This window comes from Callospermophilus lateralis, chromosome 13, assembly GCF_048772815.1.
Source record: "Callospermophilus lateralis isolate mCalLat2 chromosome 13, mCalLat2.hap1, whole genome shotgun sequence".
In the NCBI taxonomy this organism is placed as follows: domain Eukaryota; kingdom Metazoa; phylum Chordata; class Mammalia; order Rodentia; family Sciuridae; genus Callospermophilus; species Callospermophilus lateralis.
Genome location: NC_135317.1, coordinates 29052381 through 29069629, shown reverse-complemented (window position 1 = coordinate 29069629; position 17249 = coordinate 29052381). Strand labels below are relative to the sequence as shown.

The window sequence follows — 17249 nt, the reverse complement described above, 5'->3', positions numbered from 1 at the left end:
ACACAGTGACTTAAGGTTCTCCTGCCTTTCTGTATACTCATATGAAACCCTTTCCCCTGTCTGCCCTTTAAATGTTATTTCTCCCAGGATCCTGCCCTAGGTCCTCCTCTAATTCTACTCTCTCCAGCAGATTCTCCCACCCCTGTGGTTTCAAAACTTCTACACCCTGATTACTTCTAAATCCATCTCAGGACCCGTATCCATTATTAGCACCAGGTATGCATATCTAATTACCATAAAAACCTCTATGTCATCTGGGAGTGGTGGGTGGCACACACTTGTAATTCCAGCAATTTGGACTGTTGAGACAGGAAGATCATTAGTTCAAAACTGGCCTCAGGGGCTGGGGTTGTGGCTCAGTGGTAGAGCGCTCCCCTAGTATGTGTGAGGCACTGGGTTCAATTCTCAGAACCACACATAAATAAATAAATAAATAGCCGGCCTGGTGGTGCCCTCCTATAATCCCAGCAACTCTGGAGGCTGAGGCAGGAGGATCATGAGTTCAAAGCCAGTCTCAGCAGATTATTGAGACACTTAGCAACTCAGTGAGACCCTATCTCTAAATAAAATATAAAAAAGGGCTGAGGAGGAGCTGGGGCTGTAGCTCAGTGGTAGAGCACCTGCCTCGCATGTGTGAGGTACTGGGTTTGATCCTCAGCACCACATAAAAATAAATAAAGATACTGTGTCCATCTACAACAACAACAACAAAAAAAAAAAAAAAAAAAAAAAAAAGAAAGAAAGAAAGAAAGAAAGAAAAATATTAAAGGGAATGTGGCTTAGTGGTTGAGCACCCTGGGTTCAATCCCTGGTACCAATAAATAAATAAATAAATGTCCATCAATAACTAAAAAAAAAAAAATTTAAAAACTGACCTCAACCACTCAGTGATACCCCATTTCAAAATAAAAAATAAAAATAAAGAGAGGCTGGGGATGTGGCTCAATGGTTAAGTGCCTCTGGTTTCATTTCCTGGTACAACAAACAAACAAACAAACACCAGAACCAAAAAGCCTCTATATCATTCTGCCATGTTAAAGCGGTATGTTCAAAATTAAATCGACATCTTTCCTTATCAAAGCAGTCCCTCTGCTCTCATTTGAGTGGGTGTCATTGTTACTCTTCAGTTGTCCAGGTCAAGCTAGGCTGTAACCTACGTTAGTCTTCCTTCTTTACCCACCCCTACCTCTACCACTCAGTCCTGATCACTTTCATTTTCTGAATAGTCCTTCAATCTGGCTCCATCTTCTACCAACACTGCTCCTGCACTGTAGATTCTGGATCCTAAGATTGCCTCCTAGAAGACTGGGGAGTGTCCTTCCCAAATGTCCTAAGTTCTTATCCTTCTTACCTTACACTTCCTGAGTACTGTCACAAGCATTCTTCCTAATGTGAAAATCTGCTCACCTGGTCACAATTCCTCCATGACTCCAATTTTACGTGACTTTTACAGCATAGGTACACTAAATGGCCAATCTCTACTCCTGTATCTTCACTGCAGTTTAAACTCTAGTCACGTGAAGCTATTTGTAGTTCCTGGAGCAAGCCATGCTCTCTTACTCACAACTTTTATATGTATTCTTGTGTCCACCTAGAATGTTCTCCTTGCACTTATTAGACAGAGTCTAATGTCTTTCAATTCCTAGCTCAAATGAGGCTTCTTCTCCCGAGCATTTCTTGTCTTCCACTCTTAGGGATAGCTGCCTCTTTTCCTATGAATTATTTGTACTTTGTATACACTTGGATACTTTTTTTTTTTCCCCCCAGTGCTAGGAATCAAACCCAGGGCTTTGTGCATGCTAGACAAGTGTTCTACCAGGGAGCTATACCCCAATACACCACTAGCCCTCAAATACCTATTTTCTTGAATCTATTAAGGCTTTTACTTATTCCAAAAAGTATCCAAGATAGTTTATATAGATAAAGATTAAGACACAGAAGAGAGTTAGGGGTTAGGAGCAGATCCTGATGACCTAATCACTCATGACAGAGGCTGCCCTGATTTCTAGTCCTTCCTCGAAGCCACCATTGATAAGGAAACACTGGCTGGTAACAGAATTTAATACATAGAATGAAGTTAAACCACTGCTTAATAAACTCCACTCATTCTCAATTCCAAGATTAACCAAGGGTTTTTTCCTAGGATCTTGATACAGAAGGCCTGGTATTAGATAATAAATGATAACTATCTTTAACAGTATCTTTATAGATACAAGACATATAATAGGGGCTTTTTAAGTTGCAATATTTGAAAATGATACTAAATGTCAAATAGCAATTCAATGACAGCCTCATTTGAGGTAGAACAGATACAAAACATTTCAGTATCTAGTTCACCAATCTCACTTGATCCAAAGGTGAATTTTAAATTAACTTAAAGAAAATGACCTTTAACTAATCTTCCTGGAATATTGCTCTTACCAAGCACATTTTTAATTAGAGACTCACTAAACAAGATTATATTCTCAAACCAAAGGCTAAAATGAAAAAAAAAAAGAGATGGGGTGCCACTGAACTGGCCTTAAAAATATTTCATTTTCATAAACATCATGTGCTGGGCACTATGCTAATTATTGGAGAACAAAAATGAAGCAACTGAGCTCCTGCCGTTAAGATGCTGAAGAAAACAGCACAGAGAATGGCACACAGAAATCCCTGCTAAATTTTAGGGAACACACAATGCCACAATGAGACTCATTTTCCTCTACAATCCCTGATACCATTCACAGATTACAAAAAAAAAAAAAAGAAAGAAAGAAAAGAAAAGAACAAGGTAACCTGGAGGAAATGGAGTATTTTTGCTTTGTTTTGATTTTTTTTAATTTTTAAAAGCAGGTAATGGCTTACTACCCACAACTTTGACTAGCTTCAATGACTAACTTACAACTAACTTAAGTAACTTACAACATGCAGATTATATTGTCAGTTTTTTTTTTTTTAAGAGAGAGTGGAGAGAAAGAGAGGGGGGGGGGGAATTTTTTAATATTTATTTTTTAGTTTTTCAGCAGGCACAACATCTTTGTTTGTATGTGGTGCTGAGGATCGAACTCGGGCCGCATGCATGCCAGGCGAGCGCGCTACCACTTGAGCCACATCCCCAGCCCTCAAATTTTTTTGTAGTTGTAGATGAACAGCATGCCTTCATTTTATTTGTTTCATTTTTATGTGGTGCTAAGGATCGAACCTAATTCCTCACACAGGCAAGTGCTCTGCCACTGAACTACAGCCTCAGCCCTTATATTGTCAATTTTGAATTGACAAAACACATATCCATTTGACATTTATGTGATTGTAGATAAGTAGCCAGAAGGAAATAGCTTTACTCTAGCCTTTTATTTCAAACGTACACACTACTTATCTACCCACTTAGTACTCCTTTATTTTAAAAAGTCTTGAATCCAAAGTTGCTGACATTTATTTTGGTTGCTTTAAGAATCCTGTAACTATTATGGGTTGGAGCTATGGCTAAGTAGAGTGCTTAACTAGCATGTGTGAGGCACTGGGTTCAATTCTCAGCACTGCATATAAATAAATAAAATGAAGGTCCACTATAACTAAACAATATTAAAAAAAAAAAAAAAGAAAGAAAGAAAGAAAAAAAAATGAATCCTGTAACTATAATAATTGGCACCTGAATTTTACAATAGAAACCAGAATGTCCTACCTCCAGAAACCCCTTCTGATTAGGGTCCATATGGTTCAGAGGAATATAGGTATCATCAGTCTTCTGACAAACCACCATGGCATGCCTTTGACTGAAAGTTCCACGACCAACATCTTGGCCACTCAGTCGGACATTGAAACCTTAAGCAAGCAATCAAGAAAAAAAATATATATTTTTTTTAATCCAGATCTCCACGAATAACTTAAGTAGTAGTAATAAGGCATGGTGGCCCTGAATTCTTTCTCTCTCTTTTTTGAGACAGGGTCTTAACATGTTGCCCAGGCTGACCTTGAACTCTTGGCATCATGTAATTCTCCTGGCTCAGTCTCCTGAGTAGCCAGGATTACAGGCACACACCACATACATGGCTGTCCGAATTCTTATACACTGGCTCATCTTAAAATTTTTCCTAAGGATAATAGATTCTCCTTATTAAAACATTCCTGTTCTATAGTTAAAGTCAAGGTAAAGTTATATAAGAATGGAGAATTGTTAGTTGCTCTAGAAGTTTTTTACTAGTGTATTTCAATTGTACAGGAAAATGGGTCTCATGGGTCTCATTGTGGCATATTTACACATGCAAATAACATACTTTGATCCTGTTCACCCCAGATTGTCTCCCTTTACACACCTCTTCCCCATCTTCCTCCCCTTCTCAGCCACCTCATTACTTTCATAATCACTCCCCCGACCAGATTCCACATGAATTAAAACATGTGATACTTGTCTTTCTAAATTTGACTTATTTTGCTTAATGTGATGATCTCCAGTTCCATCCATTTTCCTGCAATGAATGACAGGATTTTATTTCTTTTTTATGTCTTAATAATACCCTATTGTATATATATACCATATTTTCTTTATCCTTTCATCTGTTGATGGACACATAGGCTGATTCTATTACTTGGCTATTGTGAATTTTGCCATGATAAACATGGGTTTGTAGGTACCTATATAATACGCTGACTTTAATTCCATTGGGTATATACACAGGAGCGGTATAGCTGGGTCATGTGGTAGTTTTGATTTTAGTTTTCTGAGGAACCTCTGTACTGATTTCCATGGTAGCTGTACTAATTTACACCCCACCAATAGTGTATAAGGGTTCCTTTTCCCCTGCATCTTCATCAGAATTTAATAGTTTTTTGTATTCTTGATGATGATCATTCTGACTAGGGTGAGATGGACTCTCAATGTAGTTTTTCCTTGCATTTCCCTGATGGCTAGAGATGTTGGACATCTCTTCATATAATTTATGGCTATTCACACTTCTTTTAAGAGGTGTTGCTCTATAAGGGCTGGGGTTGTAGCTCAGAGGTAGAGCACTTGCTTACCATGTGTGAGGCACTGGGTTCAATCCTTAGCACCACATAAAAATAAAATAAAGATATTGTGTCCACCTATATAACTAAAAAATAAAATTTAAAAACAGAAGTGTTTTTAGAGAAAACTATCTTTCCAATACATCTGACACTGACTCCTATATTTCTCAGTATACTGTTGTATTGTCTATGTTCTGGTGAAGGCTTTCAACATGACTTATACTATGATCAAGTAATATTGTCCAGTAGAATGTTTTAGAACCTTTCTAGTAGATAAAAATGATACTAGATAGTTGTAATTCAGAAAATCACAGAGGTCACATGTAACAAATGTCATTTAAAGTATTCTCCACCACCTAAGAAACTAAAGAGAAATGTCTTACCTTGAGCAAGTAAGGAGCCCAAGGCAAGGGTTTCTGCTGTGGCCCAGTCTAAATTTGTTCCGCTTATCACTTTCTCCATTCTGGACTGTAAAATTGAGGTGGAAGCAAAAGAAACTTTTAAGAGCCCATATTCTTTTTCACAAAGAATTAAAAAAAATTGATGCAAAAAAGATAAGTATAAAAAATATTTTGAGCCAGGTGTGGTTGCACATGACTGTAATCCCAGTGGTTTGGGAGGCTGAGGCAGGAAAATCACAAGTTCAAGGCCAGTCTCAGCAATTTAGTGAGACTCTCAAAATAAAAAAATAAAAAGGGCTGGGAATGTAACTCAGTGGTACAGCACCCTTGGATTTTGTTCCCAATACTCTCCCCTCCCCTCACACACACATATGCCAATACACACAACAGAGTACAGAAGGACCTATTTTTAATAACAATTATAATGGTTATTTTTAGCTTTTTTATTTTTATTTTCATTTTTTTGTAGTGCTGGTGACTTGCTAGGCAAGTACCCTGCCACTGAGCTACGCCCCCCAGCTACATACAGTTTTAAACGGGCAAAACAAACATATACTTGGGATTAGTAGTTACCTCTGTGGGGGCACGAGGAGATGAAATCAGGGAGGGGTACATGGGAAACTTTATTTGTACTATACTGTTTCCTTTCCTTTTTTGATATCAGAGATTGAACCTAGGAGTGCTTAATTATTGAACCACATCCCCAGTCCTTTTTATTTTTTATTCTGAGACAGGATCTCACTAAGCTTTTAGGGCTTCATTAAGTTGCTGAAGCTAGCTTTGTTTGAGCTTGCAATCCTCCTGCCTCAGCCTCCCAAGTTGCTGGGATTATAGGCATGTGCCACCGCACCCAGCATGATACCTTATTTCTTAAGGGGGATGGTGACACCATAGTATGCTGGAATAGGTCTATACCTATAATAAAAACTCCAAGAACAAAGTTAGTGTTTTGAGATAATTGAGGACAGAGTTCCTTCATGTGAGTTTAAAGATGAAGACCTTTAATTCTTCGCTTTCCTGGTTTTAACAGTGAAAGTCCTGTGTTCCAAAAAATTTATAAGTCCCAGACACACCAGGATGGTTTGTCATATTATAGTAAGCATAAGATGGTATATAAAACATTAGCATTTTAAAATATCTAAATGGTTATCTTTAGGGTATATGTATCAAATTTTGTTTCTTTTATTTAAGCTACCTAAAAGAATTAAAGTGCCTTCTGTTCACTGGCTAGAAAAACTAAAATAGATATTATGCACATTTTAAATGAACATGTATTTCATGTACATATAATGTATTAAACATGCACACATGCATAAATAAATAAATGGAGGGGAATAAAAAGAAAATCTGAGTTATTGGTTCTCAGCATCAAAACAACACTAGAATCAGTTCCTAGAACTTAATAACACAATAAATATTTGTCAAATGAATATCCAACTGAAAAGACCAGTGCAACATCAATTCCTTTGCCAAACAAAAATAAAAAGCAATAATGAGCTATTTCAAAGTTCCCCACCTGAACATACATCTTTAGAAGGTGACTGTGCATCTGCAGTTCCTTTGGCACCTCCACAGACTTTACGCCAATAAACTGCAGGAGGTCAAGGGGCACGCCTGTGTTCCAGGTGGTGATTCGAGCTTCTGGTTGAACCAGGCCCTGCCATTGGGCCTGCAGGTTAGTGGCAGGGGGGCTGTAGCGGGCCATGTTGGCTAAATGCTCATTTAACTTGGCATAGTAGGAGGCTTTTATTTCAGAGAGCTCCTCTTGGGTCATGAGTCCATGGGCAATAAGGTGCTCTGCATATGTGTCTGGGATGCTCTTTCGGGCTCTGTTCAAGAGAGAAGGGGAAGAAAGTCAATCTGATCTGCAAAAATATAAGACAGAAGCAATCACTCTCAAAGGTAATATAGGATGTTATCATTATCAAAAGGCACTTAGGAAATGTTTTAAAACTAGTTAAAGTGGTGGCTATGCAACATTGTGAATGTACTAAATGCCACTGAATTGTTCACTTTAAAATACTGGGGGAAATTTCATATTATGATTTTTACCTCAATAAGAAGTTACCAGAACAAAATAATTACATAAAACTTTAATTAAGTAATTAAAGGCACTCCTGAGTAACAACCTCTTCCAAGCAAAGAAGAAAAAAAAGATTCACCTTTATAAGCCTCTGTCTACATTCAGGTAAAAATAATTTGCAGTGTTTTTCCTACAAGTTGGTAAATTCTGGACAGTTATTTACAAGACTGACCCACCTAATTATCCATTCAACACAGCCTTTATTTCAAAAAGTACTGAACCCAAAGTTACCAACATCAGTTTCAGATTGCATTAATGATCCTTTAACTATAACAATTAGCACCTGGTTGATTCATAACAATAATATCACAACAAAAATAATGCTATTCTGTTTGTATAATCCTTTAAGTTGTACAGTCTGTTTATATGTAATATCACATTTAATCCTGACAAGAGTGAGAGGTAGGCATTATTGGTGTTTTACATGGGGCCTGAGGCACATGGAGTCCCGCAACTACTCAGCCCTGAGCTAACCCAGAACCCAGGTTTGTTCCTCTAGGAACAGAGCTCTTCTGCTATGTCCAGAAAGGCCTGTCAAATGTCACTGAGTTTGCTCCTTGGCTTTAATGTATGCCTACGCAGAAACAGGATGAAGGAGGGGTATCTAATTAATTTCTAGTATCTAGAAAAAGAAAATGCCAAAGAAACAGTTGGAATTAATTTTAATAATGTATTTTGGGGGCTGAGGCTGTGGCTCAGAGGTAGAGCACTCCTCTTGCATGTGTGAGGCTCTGGGTTTGATCCTCAGCACCACAAAAAAGGTATTGTTTCCACCTACAACTAAAAAAATTTTTTTTAAATAATAATAATAATATTTTTTCTTTAAACCAACATATAAAAAATACTGCCATTTCAATACCCAATCAACATAGAAAGCTTGGAAATACTTTGCCTTTCTATTTCACATGCTAAGTCTTTGAAATCTGGTGTGTTTGCTATACTCACAGCACATCTGCCTCAGGCCTGGCCACCTTCAAGTGCTCAATAATCATTTAATGGCTAGTGGCTTCTGTACTTGGACAGCACAAATCTAAGCCTTCATTAAAACCCTTTGTGGGCTGGGCGTGGTGGCACATGCCTGTAATCCCAGCTAAACAGGAAGTTTAGGCAGAAGGATTGCAAGTTTGATTCCATCTTGGGCAACTTAGTCTCAAAATTAAAAATAAAGTTGGCTGGGGATGGAGCTCAGTGATAGAACACTTTGTCTTGTATGTGGGAGGTCCTGGGTTCAATCTCCAGTATCACAGAAACAAAAAAAATGTTTTTGTTCTTCCTAGCTATGTGGCAGTCCTTTTCCTAATCCTTCCAATGCCACCCTCAGCTCAGGCATTAAGAGGCTCAGGCAAAGCTTTGCCTAAGTGCTCTGACCTCAGTCTTCCCAACTGCTAAATGAGTTGTTAAGCTGCTGTTAAGTCAGATTCATGGAACCCCAATAGACCTCCAGGAGCCGAATCCGATGCAATCACACAAGAGTCTTTATTGCAAGCTCGAGCCTGGACTCACAACCATTCCCGACGCAGCGGTCCCAGGGAGTGAGTCCTGGTCCTTTGTTCAGTGAGATTTTATAGGTTTTGGGGGGATACTATGCATCACAACATCACACAGCAAATCATTCCATACTGCGGGAAAATCAAACAACAACTCTTGTTTAACATTGATTAGCACATTCACTGGCGGGAACAAGTTGGGTAGGGGTGATTGGTTAGTACAAGAGGGGGGTTCGTTTGAACTGATTGGCCATGAGGGGTGGACGTGCTAAACTACATGGTTTCCCAACATGTTATCAACCACCATAAACTACTTGGGGGTCATCTGGCATTCCAGGTATTTTCCCTGTCTCATGCTGATTGGAGGTTGCTAGGGGGGTTGCTATGGGTCCTCACCTGGCCTAACTGAGTCAGGGATACCTGGCTCCACAGATCTCTCCTGTTATTTATAGACAAACAACTCAGCAGGGTGGGTATGTGTTTAGGAGTGCTCTGTGGGTTTTTCTAAGGACAAGGGTCATGCCCCCTTCTTTAGGACAGGCCTTGAAGTAGAAGCTGCTGTTATTTATTTATTTTTAAAAATGGAGTCACATCAGTTTCTCATTGCCTCTTCTCTATTCAATAAATAAATACATGGAATTTCTCCTGAGACCCACAAGGCGACCGTCCCAATTTGCCCAGGGACGCAAATTCGTCGCAGTTCAGCACTGCAACTCTCATGTCATAAACAAACCAAGGAAGTTAGTTACCCTATCTGAGAGCATCTATTAAATATTACAGGGTCGGGGATATAACTCAGTGGTGAAGCACTTGCTAACATGTACAAGGCCCTGGGTTTGATCCCCAACCCTGCAAAATACTGACAATAACTAAAACCACCACAACGACATAAGCACTGTAAGGTCAGAGGATATATTAAACAAAGGCTTATGGTTGCACCTGATGATTTTGTACATGGCCGGGTTGGTGAAGAAAGGCTCATCCAGCTCATTGTGGCCCCACTGCCGGTAGCACAACAAATCAACAATCACATCCTTGCGGAATTGGCGCTGATATTCAAAAGCCAGTCGTGTGGCCCGGACTACTTCCTCTGGCCTGTCTCCGTTGACGTGGATGATGGCACAGCCCACGAGCTTCCCTGAAGAAGGGGTGGCTGAGATGTAGTCAGTCAGTTAACCTGGAATGACATTAGCACCCTGCCACCCTGGCCCCCTGAGTGACTGCCTACACGGGAAGACATACCAGGTCCTCAGACGTAGCTAGGTTTGGTTGTTAATGGTTCAAACAAACCCTTAATTCATACAGGGCTTCCAACAGTTAACGCTATACCTGTTAACGTACGTCAAGTGTTAAATGCTTTCCAATACCTGGTATGCAATAGTTAACATTTGTTATTGTTGTTATTCTGTCATCTTTCTGCCTGAGAGAAAATGATCACTAAAGGATGCATCCTAGAAAAAGATTGCTTTTCTCCAAAGAGAAGTTCCAGAATGGATCCTCACTATTCCTATGAGATTAATCACAAAGAACTCACAAAGACAACCCCTAAAGGCATCCAGTCCAGGCCCTGGGCATGAAAACAGAGCAGTCCTACCATTTAACAGTTATTGTAACTCAGTGAAATAGGAGGGGATAATGAGATCCCTGCCCATCTCTTAAGACAGCTTATTTTCAGAAATTAACACAAGTCTTTTTCTTATTTCCTTAGATTTCAAGATCACACTCAGTGTTCAGTATGCAGCTCAGTGGTAGAGTGCTTACCTAGTATGCACAAGGCCCTCAGTTCCAACCTCAGCATCACAAAACAAAAGAATAAATTAAATAAAGACTACATTCAGACTTTAGAGGAAATGTTAACTTGGCAACTGTTGGTGATTACTGTCCATATCTGATCCAAAATTAAAAACTGAATAACTATAAGTTTCTCTAGGAATTCCTTGTCTGACCCAGTAACAGCAGTTCTCCTGTGTTACATACCAATGTCACTACAGTATAAAGAAGACCTTCCTCTTTCTGCTGGAGTGGTGTAACCCAGTTGGTTATTGACAATCAAATGGATACTCCCACCAATTCTGAAATGTGGGAGATTAGAGAGCGTAAACGTTTCAAGAACAATCCCTTGACCACAGAAAGAAGCATCACCGTGAACCTAAAACATGGGGCAGGGTGTGGGGAAAAAAGGAACATAAGGGATTAAGAAATTGAGGTTTTCAAATCAGAATAAATTATTAAAAATACTAACAGGAATAACAAATGACCACCCTCTCACTACTCCTCTGCCTTCCTAAAAATATGCAGGTTAAAGGATTTTCTAGACTGGTTAGGCTGACCTCAAAAACAACTTTCAAAGATGACTCGATGCATCTTTTTCCTCTACCTTGTATCACTACCTATACTCATCACTTCAGCAAACCTTCTAGAACATTCAGCAGCACCACAGAAGGAAGGGCTGTTGCAGATGCAAAGAGAAAATCAGCTTTAGGAACTCTTGTATGAAAAGAGCCTGCAAACTGAAAGGAATAGTGCAAGCTTTGAACCCCTCCTCCCCTCAATCACCTTGTCCACCAAAGAGAGACTGCATCAAGTTCACATCACTGATCCTGGATGCCACAACGAATATGAGAGTGAAGTGGCAGCAAAGACAAAGAGGTACAGGAGAAAAGCACACCACACATAAATGGAAAGAGAGTTTGAGGACAAAGCAGTATATTATTATAGGGGAATGCCTAAAATATGTTATTCTTCCAGAATATTCAAAGCCTGCTTGATTGGGCTATCATCACAAAACTTAGCAGACAAGGTGATAGAAAAAGGAGGTTTTGGGGTTTTGGGGGGTAGGGGATGGGGGGAGAGGTTATTTTTACATTTAAAGCAAATAATAAAGAAATAGTAGATTTTAGAATATGAGCTCTGACTTCCTTTTTCTTTCTTTTCTTTTCGTTTTTTTTTTTTTTTTTTTTTTTTTTAATGCTTGGGATTGAATCCAGGTATGCTTTACCACTGAGCTACAACCTCAGCCCTTTTTATCTCTGATTTTGAGAGAGAATCTTGCTAAGTTGCTTAGATCCTTGCTAAATTGCTGAGGCTAGCCTTAAACTTGTATGCTCTTGTCTCAGCTTCCCAAGTCACTCCTGAGTAGGCTGTCTCTAAGGACTTCTCACTAAAATTCTTAATTCCAGAGTTTTTGTCTTTTCTTCACTATGGTACATTATAAAGTCCAATACTTAAGCAGGTGTGGTGGTGCACACCTATAATCCCAGGTACAGGAGGCTGAGGCAGGAGGATCACTAAATTTGAGGTCAGCCTCATCAACTTAGAGTCTGTCTCAAAAATAAAATGAAAAGGTTTGGGGATGTATCTCAGAGATGGAACATCCCTCGGTTCAATCCCCAGTACTGCAAAAATATTTTTAATATAAATAAAGTTCAATACTCAGTATACACAGGGTCATGGGTTCTGATATCTGAGTATTCCTCCTCACCTTTAGGCCTCCTTGGCTATGATATCTTGTGGGACAATGTGGTAAAAAAGATCAGTACAACAAGAAAGAGGGATGTTTGCCTCTTCTGTGCCTTTTCAGAAATGTTCAGCATTACTCAGGAAATAACAAGAGATAATATCTATTAACAAATTGCATCATTTTCTCATAATCCTAAGATTTTAGTGGTATTGGGGATTAAACCCACTGTCTTGCACATGGTAGGCAATCACTGATATACATCCTCAGCCCTTTTTATCTTGAGACTGGGTCTCACTAAGATGTCCAGACTGGCCCTGAACTTTCGATCTTCCTGCCTCAACCTCTCAGGTCACTGGGATCACAGATGTGCATCACAGTGCCTGGCAATCTTCAGATTCTTGATGCTAAAGCATGTATATATCATTTGCTGATTTTATTTTCCTTCTTAAACCTAAAGAGACCACTGTGCTCTGCTGATAAAGTTTTGGAGGAGTAATTGTCCTCAGACATAAAAGCTGGGTAAGTTGGAAACTTGTCAGTTAAATGCAAGGGGTGAAGATGGGCAATGGAAAGGGAGTCATCTTGAAACATGCAGAAGATCACACTGAGAATTCATTTCCATCAGTTTCAACTCAAAGATAAAACAGAAGACAGCCGGGGGTGCAGTGGCGCACACGTATAATCCCAGCAGCCCGGAGGCTGAGACAGAAGGATTTCGAGTTCAAAGTCAGCCTCAGCAATGGCAAGGCGCTAAGCAACTCAGCAAGACCCTGCCTCTAAATAAAATACAAAATAGGGCTGGGGATGTGGCTCAGTGTTTGAGTGCCCCTGAGTTCAATCCCCAGTACCCCTGAAAAAAAAAAAAAAAAAAACAGAAGACAGAAAAAAGTAACACTAGAAATCTCACCCACCATTGTTTTACAGGGTTCAAATTTAGAAGCCCCATATAATTCAGAATCATGTACTTGACAAGGAAAGACATAAGGACACAGCAGGGCAAAAGACTTGGGGAAGACCAAACAGACAAAGGAAGGCAGTTAGTATTATATCTCCTTCCTTCCTTCCTTCCTTCCTCCCTCCCTCCCTCCTTTCCTTCCTTCCTTCCTTCCTTCCTGTATTAGGGATTGAACCCAGAGGCCCTGTACCACTGAACCACTGAGCTACACCCTCAGCCCTTATATTTATCTATTTTAAAATTTTGAGTCATGGTCTTGCTAAGTTGCTGAGGCTGACCTGGAACTTGGCTATCCTCCTGCCTCAGCCTCTTGGATTGCTGGGATCATAGGTGTGCTCCATTGTGCCTGGCAAGGTCACATCATTTTAAAGAAATGGACATTTTCACCCCTTACTTCAGAAGTCAATCTTAAGATATACTCAATGCACTAGGTAAATATGAATGACTAAAATAGTTTAGAGATCAAGAATTAAGTCATGTGAAAGGTAAAGAGAATATATGGCTAATGATTAGACAATTTCTACTTAGAAATACTATAACATAATCAAATCCAATTCTGTCTATTCCCAACAAGTTTTATTATTATTTGCAACAATTTTCAGGCCCATGAAAAATTAATATGAATAGGATAATGTGGCTGTTTCTGTACAGAGCAGAATATTCTATGGCATTACATATGTATCTACTTCTGTGGAGTTTGAAGACTCCATCACTGATATTCAGAATTAATTTTCTCCCAGAAGTTAAAGGTTCATATGTAAATAAATGCTCATAGAAGAAAATATGACCCATAGACCAAATCTCTGAATGATATTTGTTGGGTTACCAAAAATTGGGGGAGGGAATATATGAAGAAAGAGCCACAATAATAATTTTTGTTTGCCTTAAAGCTAAAGGCATTCGTTTTATTTTTCTAGGTGCTGGGGATCAAACTCAGGGCCTCGTACATGCAAGGCAAGTGCTCTGTCTATATCTCTGAGATACACCCCAACCCTAAAGTTTTTTAAACAAACCAGCAAACAAAGTAAATTCACATATTTTTAAATGTGTATATATATTTAGAAGGATACAATATCTTTATTTCATATTTATGTGGTGCTGAGGATTGAACCCAGTGCCTCATGCATGGTAGGCGAGCTCTCTACCACTGAGCCACAAACCCAGCCCCAAATCCACTTTCATATATGTTCCATATATGGTTATACGTAATTTCTCAGAGGGCCAGACTTTCAGAGAAATGGTGACATATGTCCTTTTAGAAGGAGTAGCTCTGCCTATGGATTGTCCCACAATCATATCAGGACAAGTGTAAGCCCCAGGTTAAAATCAGAAGCTCTGAGACTAGACTTCATATTTGCTATTACATTTTTAAAACTCCAGAATTTTCTTTTCCCAAATGTTATCTTAATTTCCTTTGAATGTCTATAACCTCCTGTAAGACCTATTCAACCCAGACATTCCTTTTCTCTGTTTTTCACAACTTTTGGCCTCACTTTCTGAAGCTACAGGTACCTGTAAGCAAATGACTTTGTCCCCGGGCTGAGCAGAACCATCCAGAGAGTAGTCTCCATCCTGTCGAGACTGCTGCCTGCCACGGGTTTTCCCAACAGCCACCGGGTTAACGGCTTCAAGGTGTGAGGGGTTAGGTAGCATTGTCACATGGAGGGGACGATGGGCACCAAAGTCCAGGTCCACAGAGGAGGTCAGGTGAGAAAGGACATCTCCAGTGGCTGAGAAATTTTCTGGAAATTCACTCAAACCTTGCATTTTACGGAACATAAGCTATTATGAATAAACGTACAAGAAGAAAGTGTCTTTTAACACAGTGGAGACTAAGGAAAAGGTGGTTAGTTAAATAATCCAATAAAAATGTCATGTAAATGCTTTTCTAGTTATTATAAATATGAATCTTTTAAAAACAGGCACAGAACCATTTGGAGAGCTTCAGAATCAAATGAAGTGTCAACATTTTAAGAGGGGACAAAATCACAGCAAAACAAAATCACACACAGGTGGTCTCTCTCTCTCTCTCTCTCTCTTTTTGTTGCACAGGGCTAGGGATTAAATGCAGAGCCTGGTGTACGCTACACAGTGCTCTACCACTGAGCTACACCCCCACTCCTTGTGTGGTCTCTTGAAATAACAATGTGTTGTTAGTTTTAATACAACCTATTATCTATAAACTCTGTCAATAAATGGATCCATGACTTCTGATAAGCGAAAATTGTATAAAATTGCATAGAACTCTGTGTTTATTTGAATAATTGGCAAAAAAAAAAATGAGAAAAGTATACTGAGAGAACAGAATTAAGCTCTATTTACATCATCCTTGAGGAAACTTCAAACTTTGCAGAGAGAAGAAAGAATCCATACAGAGAAAATCAACTCAAATACTACTTCTGCCTGTGAACTCTTTTTTTTTTTTTTTTTTTTTTTGGTACCTGGGATTGAACCCGGGGGTGCTTAACCACTGAGCCACATCCCCAGCTCCAGCACTTCTTGTATTTTATTTAGAGATAGGATCTTACTGAGTTTAACTTAGAGTCTTACTAAGTAACTGAAGCTGGCTTTGAACACTTGATCCTCCTGCCTCAGCCTCCCTAAGTGCTGGGATTACAGGTGTGTGCCACTGTGCCTGGCCTCTGCCTATCAACATTAACTTCCACCCATTCACTAAGCTAGCTCCTGGTCCAACTGCTCATATACATAGCTGGCTTTCTACAGGTAATTCTTGACATTATTTTTCTTCTGTTACAGTTCATTCTACAGTGTTGGTGAGAAACATAGAAAGGAACTTACCTCTGGAGGTAATTGAAGAAGACCTGTCAATAAATTCAGCCTCCCTCTATGGGGCATCCCAATAATGACATCAGTTATCCCGCTGAAGGCTGACATTTTCAGCAACTCATGAAAAAAGCCCATCATGCTTTCAGCCCCTTCCCCTCCATATCGCTTCACGGTGGCAAACTTGGTGGCCAAAAAGTGATCAAATTCCTATAGAACATCACACCAGACATATTAGCTTCTGAGAAATGACCTCTGCTCAGATGAAAGGCAGAGACGTTTACATGTGTTGCAAAACTACCCCACATTCTCCCAGTGGCTGCAGCAGCACCCCTTTAATACTTATCTCAGGGAGACAGCAATCCAGGAAAGTTCTGCCAAGGACCCTAGACCCAGTAGAGACTGGTAGAATTAACATACTCCAAGAAGAACCCCCTTAAGTATGTGTGTCCTTCTAGACTAGGGGCCAGGCCTTAGATCTTCATTGCCTCTCCCAGAACATTATCTTCCACAGAGGGCTCTATGACACTGTTTAATTGAGGTCATACACTTCTCAACTATCCAAACTACTGGCAAGAGGCTGCTTGTCATCTTAACATGCCTTAGCTCTGTCATGGTCACAGCAGAAATTTGATCCCATACATTTATATCAAGAACCTCTTCCAGGGCTGGGGTTGTAGCTCAGCAGTAAAGAGCACTCACCTAGCAAGTGAGAGGCCCTGGGTTCAATCCTCAGCACCACATAAAAATAAGTAAATAAAATAAAGGCACTGTGTCCAACTACACCTAAAAAAATAAATATTAAAAAAAAAAGAACCTCTTCCATACATAGTCTTTTGATCACTTCAGGAAAAAAAAAGTAAAATCTTAAGTCTTTTGTCATCTTTTATGGTGTAAGTAGACAAATAGATAAAAGTACTTTGAAGAAAAGCAACAGCTCAAATGTCTGGCGGTCTACTTCTTTTTCTACTTAGAATAAAATGGTGTATGTTATATCGTCTCTTGTGTTGAACCAATGCGGGGCAATTATGGATGAGTTCAGAGAGTTAATGCTTTGAATTCCTCTCTTCCGTAGCTATCTATCTTGTTAGGA

General features: G+C 39.5%; 1 protein-coding gene across 1 annotated transcript in view; it reads right to left on the bottom strand.

Annotated features, from left to right (window-relative positions):
* Positions 1–17249, bottom strand: part of Dhtkd1 (dehydrogenase E1 and transketolase domain containing 1) — a 40921-nt gene that overhangs the window by 11594 nt on the left and 12078 nt on the right. Inside the window, exons 4-10 of the mRNA XM_076831463.1 lie at positions 16172–16366; positions 14885–15154; positions 10935–11106; positions 9897–10095; positions 6904–7216; positions 5370–5454; positions 3665–3804 (exon numbers count right to left, since the gene is read on the bottom strand). Coding sequence (XP_076687578.1) covers positions 3665–3804; positions 5370–5454; positions 6904–7216; positions 9897–10095; positions 10935–11106; positions 14885–15154; positions 16172–16366 — 1374 coding nt within the window. The remainder of the gene's footprint in view (positions 1–3664; positions 3805–5369; positions 5455–6903; positions 7217–9896; positions 10096–10934; positions 11107–14884; positions 15155–16171; positions 16367–17249) is intronic.